At 43.9% G+C, this 20,668-nt stretch overlaps 1 protein-coding gene and 1 pseudogene across 2 annotated transcripts; both read right to left on the bottom strand.

The window, feature by feature from the left end:
• Positions 1-378: 378 nt before the first annotated feature.
• Positions 379-19,470, bottom strand: LOC311376121 (V-type proton ATPase catalytic subunit A; the record flags this gene model as incomplete). The annotated part of the gene is made up of 11 exons (XM_084491003.1): positions 379-1,125; positions 4,419-4,590; positions 7,022-7,116; positions 9,220-9,423; positions 9,540-9,603; positions 9,695-9,809; positions 10,220-10,342; positions 17,234-17,342; positions 17,427-17,589; positions 17,840-17,991; positions 19,333-19,470. Coding segments are annotated over 11 exons (1,428 nt in total), but the record flags the coding sequence as incomplete, so codon positions are not given.
• On the bottom strand, positions 12,959-13,789 carry LOC311376118 (E3 SUMO-protein ligase ZBED1-like; annotated as a pseudogene). Its single transcript has one exon. The product of its transcript is annotated as an E3 SUMO-protein ligase ZBED1-like (transcript).
• Positions 19,471-20,668: the final 1,198 nt, after the last annotated feature.

Raw genomic sequence — 20,668 nt, 5'->3', positions numbered from 1 at the left:
GCGCCCTGCGGGACGCCGACTACTCCAGTCGGGAGAGACACCTGTGGGAGTCACTTCCTCGCTTCTTCGGTAGGCCTATTTGGGTAGTAAAAAAAAACACCGAATTGCCCTGAAACTATGGCTTTACGTCCGTCACACATCCGATGTCTCCCGTTGTTTAGAGCGGTCTATCGGTCCTCGTATCAGAGCTGGGTTTCGAACTCTGATAAGATAACAAAGATCGGCGGTTCAGCGATCTGCTCTAAGTACATCTTGATCTCCTGGTGGGGATGCGGACAGGACGGACAGGATTCCGTACAGAGACTGACTGAGGGTTATGCAGCGAGACCAGTTGAGCAGGTATGGCCGACACACAATAACGCCACACATTAGCAATCACACAGTCATGTGTTTCCCCAGTTTATTCTTTACGGGTCACGTCACAAGGAGGCCAAGTATCGGAGTCCCATTCAGGGCCAACTCCTCCACTTCCAGACTGCAAATACACAACACTGCACAGCTGGCGACATAACCAGGACAACTGACAAATAAACAACTAGCAAAAGCATTCAAGTTGAAATGCTGGCAATAAATAGATTAAATTTATCTCTGATACATTTTTTTTTTAAAGTTTTTTTTAAAGATGGACCATTAATCACATACACCATCAAAAAAGTACTTATCACAGGAGGACAGACAACACAACGAAAATCAATGTAAACAGAAACAGGATCATGTTGAAAAATGGATTATCAACTCTTTCTTCCACACACACAAACTGGGATCCCACGATTGCACGCAGGAACCCAGAGTCGGTCATCAGAGGCGGCAAATAAATGAATACAGTACATCTTCTCTTTTATTCCTCCACACAAACACACACACACACACACACACACACACACACACACACACACACACACACACAGGAACCAATCACAAAAGTGTGGGGGTGGAATGGTGGCTTTGCGAGGGGCTGGAGGAGGGGGGAGGATTGAGTGGCATCTCTTAGATCATGTACGTGTACAGTACTCTAAAGGTAAAGGGTCGGGCCTACTCCTCCAGCGTGCGGAAGGAGTTCTGCATGTCCTCCAGCAGCTGGCCGTACTCCGCCTTGATCTTGGCCTCCCCGTCCTTCACGGGGTCCTGGAGACAGGGGCAGGGACAGATGCGGTACAGGTAAATGGAATGGTAAATGGACTGCATTTATATAGCGCTTTTATCCAAAGCACTTTACAGTATTGCCTGACATCCAACCATTCATGCACACATTCACCCACCGACGGCGGAGTCAACCATGCAAGGCGACAGCCAGCTCGTCGGGACAGTTAGGGTTAGATGCCTTGCTCAGGGACACCTCGACGCTCAGCTAGGAGCAGACGGTGATCGAACTAGCAACCTTGCGGTTAACTCCTGAGCTACTGCCGTTCTACAGGTGTGACACACACACACACACACACACACACACACACACACACACACACACACACACACACACACACACACACACACACACACACACACACACACACACACACACACACACACACACACACACACACACACACACACACACACACACTAGTGCCTAAGCATCACAATGGGCAGAGGACTTTGGTATGGGGGCAGGGTAAGTAGTGTGTTAACCCACACAGACATTCTGTACTGGACTCACACGGTCTGTGTGATGTTTTACAGGAGACGGTGCATAGGTTGAGTCACAGACGGGGATTGTCCTAGGACTATTATTGTACTTTGTGTACTCTGGGTTGGTAATTGGTTATTGTTAACTACAAACCCAGGTTTCAAATAATCCTAAACCTAGTTTAACATTTGCACAGGGGGCAAACAATGTCATGCGAACAAACTTTCACTGTGTTAGAGGCACACACTTAGTCTTTCTCACACACACACACACACACGTTGTTGTTGTTGCCATCGGATAAGGGGAAAGCCGGTGAATGTAGTTACCCCCTATAAGAATTGTGTCCCGGCTGCGGGAGCGTGCATGGCATGCATTCATTAAAGCTGCAAGCACACAGACGCTTCGATTTCACCCAAGGCTGAATTAAAAGTACATGTTTTTCTAAATGTGGGTCATCAACGAGGTTGTAAAGTAGTAACTTTGGGCACATCTGTTAAAGTAAATGTTTTTTTCTCCCGACGTGTTTACGATCTTTATTCATTCATTGCGCCACGGCGGGGAATGCCGTATACGGACGGGCGGTGGAGGGGCTGCTCCGGCGGGTGAAAGATGTTTTCAGTAGACAGCTGTCAACTCACTTTGGGTCTGCGATTTATTTAAAAAGCTGGCGCAGAAGATGGAGGAAGCCGGTGTCGTGCCAATGTAGTTACCCCCTATAAGGAGTGTATCATCATCAACATGCATTCAGTACACACTACGCTTCGATTTAACCCAAGGCTGAATTAAAAGTACATGTTTTTCTAAATGTTGCCCATCAACAAGGTTGTAAAATAACTACAATCTTTATTCATTCATTGCGCCGCGGCCAAACTGACGGGGGTATTCTCTGATATTATGAATCTTACAGACTGCATCGGGTTCTCCGACTCTCTGGTACTTCCACAACAAGTAAAGACTCCTAGTCGGGTTTTATCTCGCCCATTGGGAAAAGGAATTGGGGGAAATTAACTTTGGCTTTGACTCTCTGAAGTCCAGATTGAAACGCGACATGGAGAAAGCAATGTTTCGTTGTTGTTGCTGGTGACGTAAAGAGGTCAGCCGGTGGCTCTATTACCACTAGTTGAAATGGTTACAGTGCCACCTATCTTACCGGGGCATGACACGCTTCGGCCAATGGATCGATTTACTCACCGCCATGTATACGCGGACAATTGCAGTTGTCCAATTGAGGAGCATAGTTGAGCTATGGCTTTAATCAAATAAAGCTGTGCATGTAAACGTACTGACACACTACGTTTACATGCACAGCTTAATCCAATTAAAGCCATAGTTCGACTATGCTCTGCAATTGTCCGAGTATACATGGCGGTGAGTAAACTGGTTCATTGGCCGAAGCGTGTCATGCCCCGGTACGATAGGTGGCACTGTAACCATTTCAACTAGTGGTAATAGAGCCACCGGCTGACCTCTTAACGTCACCAGCAACAACAAACTCAGGCGGCATTCAAGAAAGATTTTTCCATATCATTTTTCCGACGCTCCATGCAGACTCAAGTCCAGCCGGAGGAGCTGGCTCTGCCGGCGGAGGAGTCCGCATACGACCGAGAGGTCGAAACAATGGAGCATCAGAGAAATAATATGGACCCGAAGTGAACTGACAGCTGTCTACTGAAAACATCACTTTCTCCTCCATGTCGCGTTTCATAATATCAGAGAATATCCCCGTCAGTTCGGCTGCGGCGCAATGAAGGAATAAAGATCGTAGTTACTACTTAACAACCTTGTTGATGAGCAACATTTATAACAACATGTACTTTTAATTCAGCCTTGGGTGAAATCGAAGCGTAGTGTGTACTGAATGCATGTTGATGATGATACACTCCTTATAGGGGGTAACTACATTGGCACGACACCGGCTTCCTCCATCTTCTGAGCCACCTTTTTAAATAAATCGCTGACCCGAAGTGAGTTGACAACTGTCTACTGAAAACATCTTTCTCCCACCAGAGCAGCCCCTCTGCCACCTGTCCGTATATGGCATTCCCCCAATTCCTTCTCCCCCATGACCGAGATAACCCCACTACGAGTCTTTACTTGTTGTGGAAGTACCAGAGAGTCGGAGACCCGACGCAGTCTTTAAGATTCATAATATCAGAGAATACCCCCGTCAGTTCGGCCGCGGGGCAATGAATGAATAAAGACCGTAAACACGTCGGAAGAAAAAAACATTTATTTTGACAGATGTGCCCGAAGTTACTACTTTACAACCTTGTTGATGACCAACGTTTAAGAAAACATATACTTTTAATTCAGCCTTGGGTGAAATCGAAGTGTAGTGTCTGTGTGCTTCCACCTGCACTGAATGCATGCCATGCACACTCCCGCGGCAGGTGATACGCTTCTTATAGGGGGTAGCTACATTGGCACGACACCGGCTTCCTCCATCTTCTGCGCCACCTTTTTAAATAAATCGCAGTTTCTCGTTTTCCGACGACAAAAACAACACGTATACCGTCTCCTTCTACTTCCGGCTCACGGCCCCCGGAAAAGATCTTGAGCATGCGCAGAACGCAAACTCCGAAACGATTCTGTGTACATGCAAGTAGAGACCAGACTATGAACGACTTATCTAGGTGTTCTTATCCGATTTAGCTTGTCCATTCATGTGCCGATTTTTGTGCGAAGTAGATCGGATAAAGGTGTTTACATGCATTTTACTTTATTAAGTCCTGTTGAGGTCTTATTCGTTTAGTTCCCCGATTATGACTCTCCATGTATAAGTGCTGACACACACCTTAAACTTCATGGCGCTGAGGCGATACAGGATCTCTCCCATGTGCTCACGGATCATGGCCCAGGTGATCCTGTTGTCGCTCTGGGCTGTGGTCTCCACGGCGTGGCGGGCCAGGTCGTAGAACGAGATGGTGTTGGACAGGATGCCAACCGTCTTGTAGAAGGGGCAGAACCTGAGGACACACACGTTAGGTCATGGTCAGTGGTCCAGCTCAACGTACCAACAGAGATCTTTGTTTAAAGACCTTGCCGTTTTCTTTCCTCTTCGATTTTATTTGTGGACTAAATATGGGCATAAAAAAATCATAACCTCAAATGATTTCAGAGATCTCATCCCCTTTTACCCTTAAAAAGCCAGACTCTTAATATGCCAATATGACCAGAAGCATGCTAGTGTACCTTACCTTATTTATTAAACAGGGCTTGTTTACTAAATAAAATGTGCGTCTCCCCTTATACATATTTATTGCATAATTAGCATATATGTATTATAATTTGCATAAGAAAAGGTTAGAGCAGCTGATGAAATAACCAAAGGGCTAAACAGAGTTTCTCCTAAAACAAAACACTGCAGCGTTTCTTCTAAGCTCTCTGCCAACCACAGGCCTGCCTCAGGATTTCCGAGGCCTTGTTTTTAAACTACTCGAGCACAAGATATGGAGATGGAGGGCCGTATTCACAAAGCTTTTTATCTTACCACTAGGAGTGCTCCTAACTCACGCTAAAACATTTTACGTAGGAGTTTTTTCTTAAAAGTTATTCACAAAACCGCTGAGACCTACTCATACTAATAAATCACTAAGAGTGAACTAAGAGTAACGCCCCCTAACGCCCCCTTACGTTGATTCTCGTGCACGAGTTTTGAAGCGGTCAGTACGGTGATTGGCTGTTGAGTGCCAGCGGTCTCTGTGAAACTCATTCGCCACTTCCCACAAACGAGCCCACTAAATCAACGAAAAATAAGGAAATAGCCTAGGCTACAAATGAAGTCTTATCAAACAGTTATGGACAGTGCTGTTAGCAGAATACACACACGATGACAAGTTTGTGCAGACCACGATAATGACGTTGTATGCACGTTAAAAAGAGAGCCAAAGCAAACAATAAAAATACGCAAATTGCATTATATCAAGGAAGTAATTAAAAGCACCCTGCAAACTATTATCCAATGAGAATATTTCCAGCACTTAAAGTTTGGGCGTAGCCAGAGATTGTAATTAAGGTGCGCCTGTGAGAGTTTGGGTGGCCTCAAGTTCACGGTGATTTACCGGAACGCTGTTAGAATAACTGCTGCAAGTGTCCAGTGGAAGCCAGGGTCTGGAGCGATCGATACAACCATCCTGAAAGCAGCCCTGGCTCTCCACTAAATCACTCCATGCTGTAGATGGGGGAATGAAATGTATGGATATAATCGCAAAATCCAATAGGGGGGTTTCCTTCACAGCCCCACTTCTGTGGTAGCGAATGCGTGGACCTAGACCGGTCACTACGCAGTCCTAGTGCAACGCGCACCGCGCTCTGTCACATTTTGCTTTAAATTGAAAGAAATCCTTGTAATGAATTAATTCTGAAAATATTTAGGTGTGCCAGGACCACGCTTGGGTGTCCCAGGCACACCCATGCACACCCGTGGCTACGTCACTAAACACTTTAAATATCAGCCCATACCACCAAGTCCTCCTATCATGGTGAATGAAGGAGAAGACAACGTGAAACGCAAGCGAAAGCCCAACTGGTCCGACTCCCGACTCCTTACTGAGCAGATTATGAACTCAATACAATAAATTATCTTACAATAAATGATTAGATAGTAATCATAAGTAAGAGTAGTTATAGGCCTATTATTTTTTTACTTCAAACCATTTATTTTTATTTGAAATAAATAATGATGATTAAAGTGTTGTATTACTATTAATACATGAGACAAATAATGATGGGTTAAGTGATTTATTAATATTTATATATTAAATAATTAAGAATGATTAAAGGTACATTTGTAACATTGCCCTGTGTGTTTTAACCATCACTGATGGTTGCGATATTCCTAAATCGTCGTCATTGCAAAGTTGCATTTTCCCTGTTGCTAAATATCGGAGTGTTATTCACTAATTCCACAACAAGTTTGATACCCTCACGTTTTTGCCTATATCGCCATATCAATTCACAGTCTTCCATTGTCTCCAAAACATTTTGTCTCGCAGCCATTTTCCGATTCTTTATGAATAGGTCTTACTGAGTTAGGAGTCCTCTCGAGGACTTTTAAGCTCTCCTAGACTTAGGTGCTACTTTTAGGCCTAAAATACTTTGTGAATTGCTCTTAGTGAAAAAAGTTAGGAGTCCTAAATTTAAGACTGACACGCCCATTATTTTTAGGAGTTACTCCTAAATTCGCCACTAATGACCTACTTTTAGCCCTAAGATTCTTTGTGAATACGGCCCCTGATCATTATCATATAAGATAATCATCCTTTAATGTGTCAAGGACGCTTGGACGCTTGGCAGGAAATGTCATAGGTTCTAGTAAAACTTCTGGGGGGCGGAACCCCTACCTGTCGTAGGGGGTCTACCTGTCGGAGGGGGGTCTACCTGTCGTAGGGGATTTACCTGTCGTATGGAGTGTAGCCGTTCTGCTGCAGGAAGTCGTCTTTCAGCAACTTGGCCACCTCCAGGGTGATCTTATCCGTCTCGGCCAGGGACGCCTGAACAAACACATGAAGCAAACTGATCAGATACAGGTAGGGTCCCCCTCCCCCGGCCCCACTGCTGCAGACACATGGATGAACAGTTTCTCTCTCCTCACTACGAGGTGAAGAAGAACCATGACTGACCGCTACTGAAGACACTTTGAGGCTTTCTCCACTTGCAGGACTTCCCTCTGCTTTTAAAAAGTGCTCAGAAACAGCAAGAGCCAGATAAGCCCAGGACATCTTAGTCTGCGGTCAGCACCAGCAGGTGGGCTCTGGGCAGGGGATGCGTGTTGGGCGGTATTACAGTACACCAGTCCTGGTCATTGCATGTGGTCGAGACTGTGGTACAGTAGGTTTGTTCACCACTGATGAGTGCTGGTAGGCCGAGTTCCCCAGCGTTCCAGAAGTCTTAAAACAACGACCCCCTGGAACACCCCGACATCTAAACTGAAAGGTTAGCCTGGCGATGTGGTGGGGGGGATTTAAATGCTGGTGGTGGATGGTGCCATTTCAATAGCAGTTTCTGTAGTTTGAAAGTAAAAATTAGTTGGAAAGACATGGATATTCAACAGATGCTCTGAATTAAAGGGATCTACCGTGGGGAGGAAAGATGCAGTCAATAGCACGAGTCCTGAGTGTCTAGCGGTGTTCATCTGAACAGACCGGGCCTCTGAGTGTCATAAATGAATATTAGACACACAGGGCCTCTACGGATCCTCTTTTTGACATAGGAAATTTCTTTTCCTAACGAGATGACCTGGAAGTACTTGGAGGAAAGGTGGTTCAAATTCTAAAAATGTTTAGGAAAGGTGGCTCAATGCATCCTTTAAGTCTCCTTTAGCATAGGTTACTCCTGACCATCCTTTATGAAAGGAAAGGAGATATTGGTATCCCATAATCCGGCAATATTTAAAGAGGACATATTATGGTGTTTTCCCAACAAGTTAACATAGTATATGAGTTCCAGAAAACATGTTTTGAAATAGCTTTTAGGAAAAAAAATCTATTACCCTCTGTTTCAGTCCCTTCAGAATGTGCTGTTTCTGGTGTCTGTAGCGTTCATGCAAATGAGCTGCTGCCCATTGACCAATAAGCTGTCAGAGTGAACCACAGCATGCAGGAGAAGTGATTGTTGCCGTTTGCGGACTCGACTTAATCATTTTCAGAATTTGATTCCGAACAACTTTTGTATTGGAGTCAACGTCATAGGAGTCCAACTTGATGTTGATATGAGCAATTAACTATTTTCGCGGTTTAAACCACGCCCGTTTTAGAACTCAATGGCTCATGGGTGCTTTAAACTTTATTTTACAGACTAATCTTTGGGTCAGATTGAAGATAATGGTCCATAGATGATATGGGCTACAGGATTTTTGTCAAAGTCAAAAAACCTGGGATCCTTAGGCAATTTACTGTTTTTAACCAAATTCAAAATGGCGAAAAATCTGGGAACCGGAAGTCATAGGTTCTTGAGGCATATTTGTTCAGCATGTGGATATGCATGTGTGAGCAAAGTTTCATGAGTGTAGGTCAAACCGGTTACGAGATATGCTTGTGCAAAGTTTGCATGTTTGGACAGCTAGTATAGCGATCGGTGTAGGCTGTGTAAGTCAAACGCAGTGGAATAATAATAACACTAACAATTTCAATAGGTTTCCTCGCACTTTGTGCTTGGCACCTACTAATAATAATAATACATTATATAATATATAGGTATCTATATAATATAATATCTAATATTTACTTCCACAACAAGTAAAGACTCGTAGTGGCGTATCTCGGCCATGGTTGAGAAGAATTGGGGGAAAAGAACTTTGGCTTTGACTCTCTGAAGTTCGAATTGAACCGCGACGTGGAGGAGAAAGGGATTGTATTCCTGGAGCTGAGCTGCCAGACTGCCGCCGAAGCTCCGCCGCCGGAGCTGCCGGACTGCCGCTGAAGCTCCCCCACCGGACTCCTGGAGCGGAGCTGCCGGACTGCCATTCTGACGGAGTTCTGGCAGCAGTCCGGGAGCTCCTGGGAGCTTCGGCCTCCTTCTCCCTGCTCTGACCCCTCCTCCTCACTGCTCTGCCAAGCCCCTCCCTTCCCCAGCTCCTCCCTCCCCCCCAGGCTTACCTTCCCGACCAGCTGCACGATCTCGGCCAGGTCCTCCTCCTCCTGCAGGATCTCCTTGGCCTTGGTGCGCAGTGGCACGAATTCGGGGAAGTGCTTGTCGTAGTACTCATCCAGTGCACGCGTGTACTTGCTGTAGCTGATCAGCCAGTTGACAGAGGGGAAGTGCTTCCTCTGGGCCAGCTTCTTGTCTAGACCCCAGAACACCTTGACACAGATACAAGTATACATATAGATATCATCATACAACATAATACCAATAAAATAAAATAAATATATTTAGTTAAAAATACATCTGTCTTGGCCACAGAAGGTCTCGTTACCTGTACGATTCCCAGGGTGGCTGAAGTCACGGGGTCTGAGAAGTCACCACCAGGGGGCGACACACTGAGATAGGACAGAGAAGCGTTGATTTTTCAACTGATCCCAGAGTTACTGCTCCAACGCTGCTCTCCAGTGGCCAAAGAAATGTACTTACGCCCCGACAATGCTGACGCTCCCCTCTCGCTCCGGGTTGCCCAGACACTTCACCCTGCCGGCACGCTCGTAGAAGGAGGCAAGCCGAGCGCCAAGATACGCAGGGTAGCCGCTGTCTGAGGACACACACACCCAGGAGAAGTTCTGATTAGCCCCGTGGGCAGCCTGTCAGGGCTGAGGAGACCTAGCCCCCTTCCAGAGGAACTCCAGCCTCTACTGGGGATTTCTTTCCTACAGTGTAGTGTAGAAAATAACTCTGGATCAAAAGTTTAACACGACTGAACTATGATATCTCTACAACATGGTCTCGTTATGAAGCACACCAACACCACCTACTGGCCTCACTGTTGTCCTACTAAAGATTTTTTCACTGCATTTCACACAATCTGTTCAACATCACTAAAATCACGATGCCTCATTAGGAAGAAGTTCTTAATTCTCTTGGACAACATCCATGCCTCCACTCAACACAAACACATCAACCCATCCCTGAAGATTTACCCGTTTTAACCAAGGTTTCACGTACCAGCGGGCATCTCAGCCAGTCGGCCTGAGATCTCCCTGAGCGCCTCAGCCCAGCGGGAGGTGGAATCGGCCATCATGCTCACGTGGTAGCCCATGTCCCGGAAGTACTCGGAGAGGGTGATCCCTGAGAGAGAGCACTGGGTTAGAGACACTGGTCACTGAGAGGGAGCACTGGGTTAGAGACACTGGTGTCAGAGAGAGCACTGGGTTAGAGTCACTGGTGTCTGACCCCTCCTAGAGCAATGGGTTAGAGTCACTGAACCCTGAGAGAGAGCACTGGGTTAGTCTCACTGGTCAATGAGGAGCACTGGGTTAGTCTCACTGGTCACTGAGGAGCACTGGGTACCTCAGGGAGTTTGCACTTGAAGAGCGAGTATTATCTTAACTTAGAGTTTCCACTCGCGTGTTGCACACGCTCAACCTCTAGTTGTAATTAAACCCAGAGCTATAATGTGGAAACCCCAGTCGATTCTGAGCGCATAATCTAACAACATTTTGCTATAATGTTACAACTTATTTTGGTTCACCTATTACGTAATGAAGAAAGCATAATAATTTTCTACTTATAAGCCGTTTTCATACATGTCCTCCGCATTTTTGCCACATTTGTATATCAGGAGATTCGACCCTGAGGGTGATTCACACTCAACGGGGGGGGGGGGTTTAAGGGGATGGGCTTCCCAGGGGTGGGATATGACGTAGGGTCTAAGTTCTCAAGAGGCGGGATAAGTGCGGCCGCTGTCACTGTAGTTTGTTTTGGTTTACCCATAGACAAAATGGAGGCAAAACGGGCAGAACTCATCGCGATCATCTTAAATGTTGCATCATATATTCCGTTGCATCCACAAAATCCGAAGCATCGATCGATGAAAAGTTGGAGCATGAGTTGGAGACAAATAGAAGAAACAAAGATGAAGAAAGGCGTCATGAATGACTGCGTTAGTGGAGAAAGAGAGCGTATTTTCTTGCTTCATTTCATAAACACTGGGACAAATGTAGTTGATTTCTGTGTTTAACTGAGAAAACAGGTAGTGGAAGGACGGGACCCTATAATGTTCAGCTAACTGTTGTCAATAATTAAAAAAAAAAAAAATTCTATATACGTGTGCAGCTGTGAACTCATGTATTGTAATTTATTGTATGATGTGTACTTTAAGGGTTATGATAAGACCTATCCATTAGCGTTCACCATGAATGAAAAAGCAGTGCCAACATTTAAATATTTTTTAACCATTCAGCGAACAAAAGGCAACAGGCTGATTATCATTTAGGGTGCCACTCAGTCAGTGCGTTTACAAGACACTCAAGAAAGTCGACTTATTGGCTTAGTCCAACTATGATTGGATTACTAAGATGCATGTATACACCTTAGTCGAGCTATACTTGAATCAAATTGGGTTACTTAGGTTGGGTTACATAGTCGAATTAAGACCCCTAGATAATGTGATTCATAGTCGAGTTAAGCGTGCAGAGTCGAATTGGATTATGCATTGAATTGCGTTCTGCGCATGCTCGAGATCTTTTCCTGGGGCCGTGAGCCGGAAGTAGAAGGAGACGAATTGTGAATTGTGTCCCAGCTGCGGGAGCTCGCATGGCATGCATTAAAGGTGGAAGCACACAGACACTACGCTTCGATTTCACCCATGGCTGAATTAAAAGTACATGTTTTTCTAAATGTGGGTCATCAACGAGGTTGTAAAGTAGTAACTTCGGGCACATCTGTCAAAATAAAAGTTTTTTTCTTCCGACGTGTTTACATCTATACATGCTTCGGCCAATGGATAAATTTTCTCACCACCATGTATAATCGTACAATTACAGCTGTCCAATTGAGGAGCATAGTCGAACTATGATTTTAATCGGATTAAGCTGTGCATGTTAACGTACTGAGTGTAGAGCTGTCCCAAACGATTATTTTTTAAACGATTAATCTAACGATTATTTTTTAAATTAGTCGACTAATCGATTAAATGATCGACTAAACGATTCATTTTACGATTAATCGAACAATAATTTTGCAGTTACCGATTATCTCACTATTATTTGATCAATGTAACTTTTTGACACAATATGGATATCAAAACATTTCTTGTTAACATATCAATATTTATTAAATATTTCTTTAACATGGCACTTGTGTGCAATTAAATTGTGCAAAAATGGCAATTGAATTGTGCAAACTGCAAAATAATGCATTCTGATGCCAGATGTAGCATCTAACAAAATAAATAAGAAGTCACCCAGGAGGAATATACCAAAAATAAAAATACTTTTCTATTCCTTCCTCCCACTGTGCGTGCGTGCGTGCTTGTGCTGAATTCAAGATATAGTTTGACGGTTGGAGTGGAGGAATGTTAACATGTCAACATGATCCGGTGTCAGGCTTGCCCTTTTTTTCTTTACATATTTCCAGCATCTGAAAAAAGACGTTCTGATGGAGTGGAGGTTGCAGGCACAGACAAGTAGGATTTGACTAGAACAGCCAGTTTGGGGAACCTTCCTGCATTTTCCTTGTGGGCTAGTATCCCTTGGAATGCAATTCTCCCCAAAATACAAAAGAACCTTGTTTCTCACCGCTTCACCCTCACCACTGTCCTCCTGGCCAATATCCTCGTTGCTGCCCTCCCCCTCAGAGTTCGAGCCAAGCAGAGTGTCCAGCACAGACTTGGAGGTGTTCTTTTGCTGGGGACTGGCTGAGTACTCATGCTCAATCCTTGCCAGTTGTTGCTGGGCTCTTTTGATATCAATTGCAAGAGCCTGAATTTGTACTTGCACCTTCAGAGCATCATCGGGTGACAGGAACTTCAACTTACGAAAGCGGGGGTCAAGGGCAGCAGCAATGATGGCCACATTTTGTCCATCCTCTTTAAAAAGCAGACTCAGACTCTCACCTTGCCTGCATCTGTTGGTCTGCAGCAATTTGAAAAGAGTTCACAGCAGCAGACCCATGTGTGGTTTTCTTCGTGGACTTATGGAGAGGAGGTAAAAAAGATATTGTGACATAGGACTCTCCACTGAGAAAAACAGTGGCCTGTTCGAAAGGCTTGAGGACCTGCTCCAGCTCCTCCAGTAAGATCCACTGGTCATTCCTCAGATCCAGGTACTGCTTCCCATGCTGTGTAACTTCTGGGTCTGAAAGTGTTGCGACCACCGTTGTTCCAAAAGGCGACTCACCATGTAGTACGAACTGTTCCATCTTACAGAGACATCCTGGATCAGTGTATGCTCAGCTGTACCCCACTGTTTTTGTTTGTTTCAGCTTGCTGCTAGCCAGCTCACTTTTCTTGAAATGCTTCACAAGGCACTGTGCAGCCCGAGGGACCTGTCGATCATGGGATTCTTCTCCAAGGCATGGTTGACCACCAACTGAAGCATATGGCCAGCACAACGATGTGACGCTACCCCATGTTTCTCATCTAGGATGCAAAGAGCTGCAACAACATTGGCCGCGTTATCATGTACAATCGCCAGTACATTATCTCGAAGGGAGAAATCAAATTTCTCTGCCACCATCACTACCCAAGAGGCAATGTTCATTTATAAAATGACAGGTGACACCTAAGTATGCCTCAGTGGCAACACTTGTCCAAGCATCAGTAATTAGTGATGGTTTGGAAGTACTTTCTTTTTTGTACACTTTTCACTTTGTCCATGGCCACATACTTTCTCTCTATTAAGTCAGTGAAGTGGCGCCTGGATGGAAGGGTGTATCCTAAATGGAAAGTGTTTACCATTTCACGGAATCCTTCACCTTCAACAATAGCAAGGGGCCTCATGTCCTTTACAATCATAGAGACGATGCTGTTTGTATACACACTAGCCTCCTGGGGTGTGCAAGGTGTCTGGTTCTTTTTATGAAAAAAATCCTCCATACTGCTTTGCTTACTCCTGTAAAGGCAAAAAACAAAGCACATGAATATTCACAATAGCAAATCAGAAATATAGCATAGTCCACGTCATTGTTGTTATGATATATTTTGGTAATAGTATACTACAGCCATCTCAAAGACTCAACTTCAAAAATAATTTGTGATTTAAATTGTCAAATTGTCTACTTGGAACTGGTTGCTAGATCGTAGAATTTCAAGAGTAAACGGCTAGACTAGAATTACATAACATGACAGAAGTTCTCTTTTCACCGGAGTATAAAATCAACCATCCAATGTAATCAAACCGATAAGAAACATGTCGGGACTGGTGGCACAAACAGCTTTAAACTAGGCAAACACGGGACCTGTTCTAGTGGTAGTTAAAAGACATCTCTATTGAACGGAGTCAATAACTAGACAACTCAACAGTCTAACGTAACGTTTACTCAGAGAGTAGGATCTTTGGTTTACTACTGCTAAAGGGGGAAAAAATCAACAGAACTTACGGTGTTTTGCTGCCATCCTGACACAGAACTCCAGGGTGTTTTCTCTTCAAATGTTTGTGCATTGCTGATGTACTCATGTGGTACACCAAATTAAGTGTGTATAGTCTGCACGTTGCACGTTGGACCTCCTGAAAAAATACTACCCCAGAGGTAGTATTTTAATGACCTTATATGTGAATGAGCAGTAGAATGTCGGCATTTTGCACTTCACGTTAGTGGGCGTGTTGATGACGCTATAGCGGGAACAAAAAACACGCCAGGAGCAGGCTGCATATATAGGAGAGGCAAGGAGACATACGACTCAAAACGAGAATGGCCTGGAAAGACGAAGAGGTTTTTCAGCTGCTTACTTTGAGGGCCGACATATGGAGGGCACTGCGAAAGACACAGTAATGTACGACCGTATGGTGAAGAAGCTTGCTGAAATGGGAATTGTGAAGGGAATTGTGCAGTTCACCACCGTGGTAGACCACAACAAAAAAAGTGGGAACGACCGCAAAACCTGCCAGTACCAGGATTTATGTGAGACGATCTGGGGGGGCTGGCACTCCACAAGGCCACTACGAGCGACTGGCAGCATGCAAGTGGCAGCCCTCTCAGTTTCCCCGTCGGAGAGCATGGAGACCGTCATGCCATCACCGTCCAGCTCAGAGACATCTTCTGTCCCGGACACTCTCACGCCGAACCCGGTGATAAGAAATAAGTTCAGAGACAGCTGTTCTCGTGGCATTGTAATTTAATTAAACAACGCTCATTATCCATTGTCCATCCCCGTGAGGTCTATTACCATTAAATACGTTAAATTAAAATATAGGCTACTATACGGGACGTAGACCGTTCATCGATGCCTCGGATGTTGTGGATGCAACGAAATATCTGATGTATCGCTGCAACAACAGTTAAGAAGATCTGCTCTTTCTGCTTCCATGCTGTCTGCGGTCAAACAACAAACCAACGTGACAGCTGTCGCAGTTATACTACATCATGTCCCGCCTCTTGAGAATTTAGACCCTATGTCATACCCGCCCCTTGCAAGCCCGCCCCCCTAAACCATCCGGAGATTCTACTGATGTCTGAGCGACACAGATGTCCGCATTTCGGGCGTCAAGTGTGAATAAGTGTGAATGACCCTCATGGTTGAACCTCGTGCTCCACAAATGTGGAGAAAAGACGGAGGTCATATGTGAAAGCAGCTCAACTTTGAATGACATGCAGAAGTGTCATCAACATGCCCACTAAAATGGTGTGAGAAATACAGATTTTCTACTCCTCATTCACAATTCATAATTTACATTTCCTATGGGGAAAATACTACCTCAGGGGTAGTATTATTCAGGAGATTCAGGAGAGTACAAATGTCAGGATATATTGTTCACACATATGGTCCATCAGGAGAATAGCAGGAGAATATCAAGACTTACACGTGTGTCTGAAAGCAACTAGTGTGTGAGCATTTGACTACATTGTAAAATTAGTCAATTTATGAGTTACAGGGGTAATTGTTCAATGGAAAGTGTAGTATACTATGCATGCAAATCAATTATTCAATAGCTTTTACTGTTATTCTGGGCTCAAAGTGCATTGACATTTTAAAAATGCATGGCAACTACTATTGGTTAGTTGAAAATAATAAACAGCTGAAAATGTTAATTTACAGAAGCACCTTAGTGAAATAAACTAAGTGTAACAACAGCTAAGGCAGCAACCTACCTAGCTATAGTGAAATAAAGCACGGGCTTGTGTGGGGGAGGGGGAGGGGGAGTGTGAGGGCATGATTGCGGATTGTACATTGGCTACCTGATGTGAGAGTTTAAGATGTCATCTTTTTGTTTTTTTTACCAGAAGATTAAGTCATTGAGATTAAACATCTCTTCAAGTGACCTGGCCAAGACAGGCAGCAGTAGCCTACAGTCAGACACAGCCTACAAACAAAACATTAGAAAAATAAAACAACCAAAACAGTCGGCATGGGGGAGGGGGGATATCAATATCGCAAGACATTTCTGGAGGCTCAAGGAGAAGAGTAATATTAAGTTTGAGCAACATAGTGTAAAGACATTTCGGGAGGCTCAAGGAGGAGACTAATATTACATTTTAGCAATAAAGTGTAGTCTTGTGGTGGACTCTATAGACATAATGCACCACACTGTGTTATTGATATGTTTTTGTTCTGTGTTATAGGGACGCTGTCTCTTTAAGATCATGGGATTTGTGTGTTGATATGCCGGTCGGCGCGATGTTTGAATCTAACGGTTTTTATATGATAAAATGAACGACCTGCCGTTGCGTTGTCAACATGAGAAATCTCTTCACTTCTTTTATCGCAATTTCTACAGTCTACAGACAAAACGTCTTACCTGGGAGGGTTTGGGAAGGGGGGATGGGGGATATCAATCGTATGTGTGCGTGCGTGCGGTGTGGTGTGGTGCGTGTGCATGCGTGTGCGAGCTGTGGGGTGCTTGAAACATGCGCACTTGACCAAGTGTGGAGGAGTAACTTGTCCGACAGGCCTGCTATTATATAGTAGTAAGATGAGTAGGCAGCAATCGTGGCATAAACCATATCCAGTTCTCCTCGTACATATGCCAGTGACTTCAGTGGGTGGCCTATGAGCCATGTGACAGGGCTGTCATTGGCTACCTGTGTAGATGGAGGCTTCTCTGGCCGCCACAGGCATGTTGGAGGTGTTGGCCACCAACGCCGTTCTCTTCATGATGCTTTCTGTCTTCCCGTCCACCTCCATGGTAAGCTATTGGCCAGAAAAACGGTTGATCATCCACAAAATGCATTTAAGGAAAAGTGACAGATGGAATAGGAACGTTAGGACACACACCTCTGGGAAGTCTCGCAGGACTTCTGACATCTCGTTCCCGCGCTCCCCGCAGCCCACGTAGATGATGACGTCACTGTTGGAGTATTTGGACAGGGACTGGGAGATGACGGTTTTACCACAGCCAAAGGCTCCGGGGATGGCGGTTGTTCCACCCTGCACGCATCTTCACAGCGCAGAGAGAGTGAGGGAGAGAGAGAGATAGAGAGTGGCAGAAAGGATGGGAAAATGAAAAACATTATTAGCAACGATAGTGCTACCACAATCACAAGTATGCCACAAGTATATACAATATTGAATTGTTATTAAATATTGTATACTATTTTGTTTTTCATGCTACAAGCCAAACATTAATTATGCACATCCACTTTGTATCCATTCATTGTCATGGTGACGTCCCACAGTAGAAGACGTACGGGAAGAGGGCGTCCAGGACCCTCTGGCCCGTAAGCAGGGGGTGGTTGGCGGGCAGCTTCTCGGTGACGGGCCGGACCTGTCTCACAGGCCACACCTGCACCATGGTGAACTTCTCCTTCACACCCTCGAACTCCAGCTCCATCACCACGTCCTGGACACACAAGTAGGCGTGTCACAATGACAAATTTTGCTGGGCGATAAATTATTAGATAGAAATTATTGCGATAAGATTGTATTTTTGAGATTATTTTCAACTAACATAATGACAATGGCATAATAATGCAAGTACAACCTTTCAAAGATCAATAAACTGTTATTTCTAAAGAATATTTAACACTGGAAGACATTTTAAATATCCAAAATAAATAAACAAAACAACCAAAAACAATAAATAAAATTGAAATAAAAACTACATGAAGCGAACTACAGTCTGAGTGCACACCATTTGCACTGTCCTGTTTGTACTTTCTTTGTCAACTAAACGCCCCAGTGATTGTGGACTGTCGGAAAATCGGAGACGTCCCATGATCTGTTGTATTTTTTTTTTCGCAGCTGGGAAAACTGCATCAGATGATTATGCTTTAGGTTCAGATGCATGTTTGTTGTATTGGCACGTTTAGTTGCTATGGTTTTACAACAAATGCGACATACCGGCTCGCACAGGTTAAGTGGTTCACCACGGTCATTCGGTTTGAACCCGAAGTGCTCCCACACGGCAGCTGTCATGTTTGGCTTTGAAACCAATTCCATCTTTGTTTTTTATTCCTCCAAATCTCAACTAGCGTTTTCGCTGGCTTGCTACTCCTCACAGGGCTCTCATGCTGCACTCTGTCAGAGAATGTCTATTAGGAAGACGGGCGTAGATGGGCTCTGACTCTGTAACGCCATTGGTCCGCCTCCCCACACAGAGACCATGCGGCTGACAAGTGACACGACTCGAGGGTTAACTCGTCATTACGCTAAGGAAGCAAGAGGGGTCTATCGAGACCGATGCTCCGGAGTGAAAACTCTTGTCATCCAGTCTCTTTGATAGAGAGAGACACGAGAGAAAATAAAAATAATAATAAAAAAAAAAAAGTATGTTAATGGTAAAAATGGTAATTATCGCGGCCGGCAAAATTATCGAGCTCATTTAAATTTATCATGCTATTAATTTATTTATTGCTTATCGCGACAGGCCTACACACAAGATACATGGGATGGAAGAGGTGGTCCTGCTACTGTGATCATCATAATCCTCAAACACGAGAGCTCAGAGCCCCAGGACTCCTTCAGGAGGCCCTGGTGGAGGCCATGAGTCACAGCTAAACACAGGGGAACCATGGAGGCCTCTGGACGGGGACATGAGGTGAATATAAAAGATACACACAATACAGCGTGAAAGATAACAGAAGGGAATTACCAACAATAATATAAAACTGATAATTAAATAAATACAACTAACAGCATAATGATTAAGAGACAGAAATTACTGATGAATGATTGAACTTACAGAGACGTCATAGTTCCCGGGGGGGGCCACGTAGGTGACGGTGCCTCTGTTCCTGGGGGGCAGCATGATCTTGTGCTTGATGAGGGAGTTCTCATATACCACCCCATAGATGTCCCCACCGGTTATGTGACTGCCCACCTGAGAGGATACAAGGAGATGACTGTAACTGTAGAGCCACCCACAAACCAAAGGCTCAATAACCCATGGGAAACTAGAGGAGAAGAAGGTCAAACAATAACTAGAAAATGTATTTCCTAATAAGTGCTAAGTGCTGCAGTGCAAAGTGAGGTTGAAAATATATTTTAGTAAAGCCACAGTTTAAGACGTAAAGAAATGTTGAATGGCTTAAATTAAAGGGATTTCAACAGAGTCTAAATGGAGTAAACAATGTAAACATGGACACCATTTTAAAAATGTAAAAAAGCGAAGCGTTATACAAATAGCTAATGTGATCAAGGTGAATAAATTTTAGATAAAATCTAGCTGAGCTGAGATGAGCCGTGTGCGGTAGTAACTTGGAAAAGTATGTTATTGACCCTATTTCTTCACATCTAGTTCATCAAAATAAGATCACAAATCATCATCAAAATAAGATCACAAAATGATGAGACTTATACTATTCGACTCCTTTGAGTCGCAGCTTTCATATGGCATATCGTTTGTGTAGATTAGGGTTGCAAAGGGGTGGAAAATTTCCAGTAAATTTCCATGGGAAGTTAACCTCTGGGATTTCGGAAATATTAAAAATCTGAAAATTATGGGAATTAACTGAGAATTAAGGGTAATTTAATCTAACTGTATCATATCCAAGTAGGCCTGGGCGATATGGCTGAAAGACATATCACAATATAACTTGTTCATATTGATCGATATCGATAATTATTGATAATTTGAATTACCTAAAAAGACTAGGAATTACCATGCTGGATTTAAACACTTCTGTTTAACACTTAATGACCTTCCACTGTTCATCACTGATAAATACTCCAATGTCGATACAACAATGAAAAACTCAAATATTGTAAATAAGTATGGAACCGTGTTTGTGTAACAAAACCAGCTGCTAGATTCGGTGGTCCAGTCTCTTATCGATATATATTGAACATGTTTTCCATTGATATTGATCAAAAGTCTATCACGATACGATAATCTATTGTTTTATTGCCCAGGCCAATATCCAAGCATAAATATATATTTTTTTTTTTGTTATAAGTAGACATCCATGCAAAATAACACTATTAAAAAACATGACTACAAAAATTTAATAAACGTGATTTTAACAGATTTAATTGTAAGTAGAACTTTATCAAGTTCTAATTATTTTATTCTTTTATTG

The sequence above is a fragment of the Micromesistius poutassou genome (genome assembly GCF_964030765.1).
Source record: "Micromesistius poutassou genome assembly, contig: SCAFFOLD_2386, whole genome shotgun sequence".
NCBI classification, from domain to species: domain Eukaryota; kingdom Metazoa; phylum Chordata; class Actinopteri; order Gadiformes; family Gadidae; genus Micromesistius; species Micromesistius poutassou.
The sequence above is the reverse complement of the archived record's forward strand: the minus strand, read 5'-3'. Positions and strand labels throughout refer to the sequence as shown.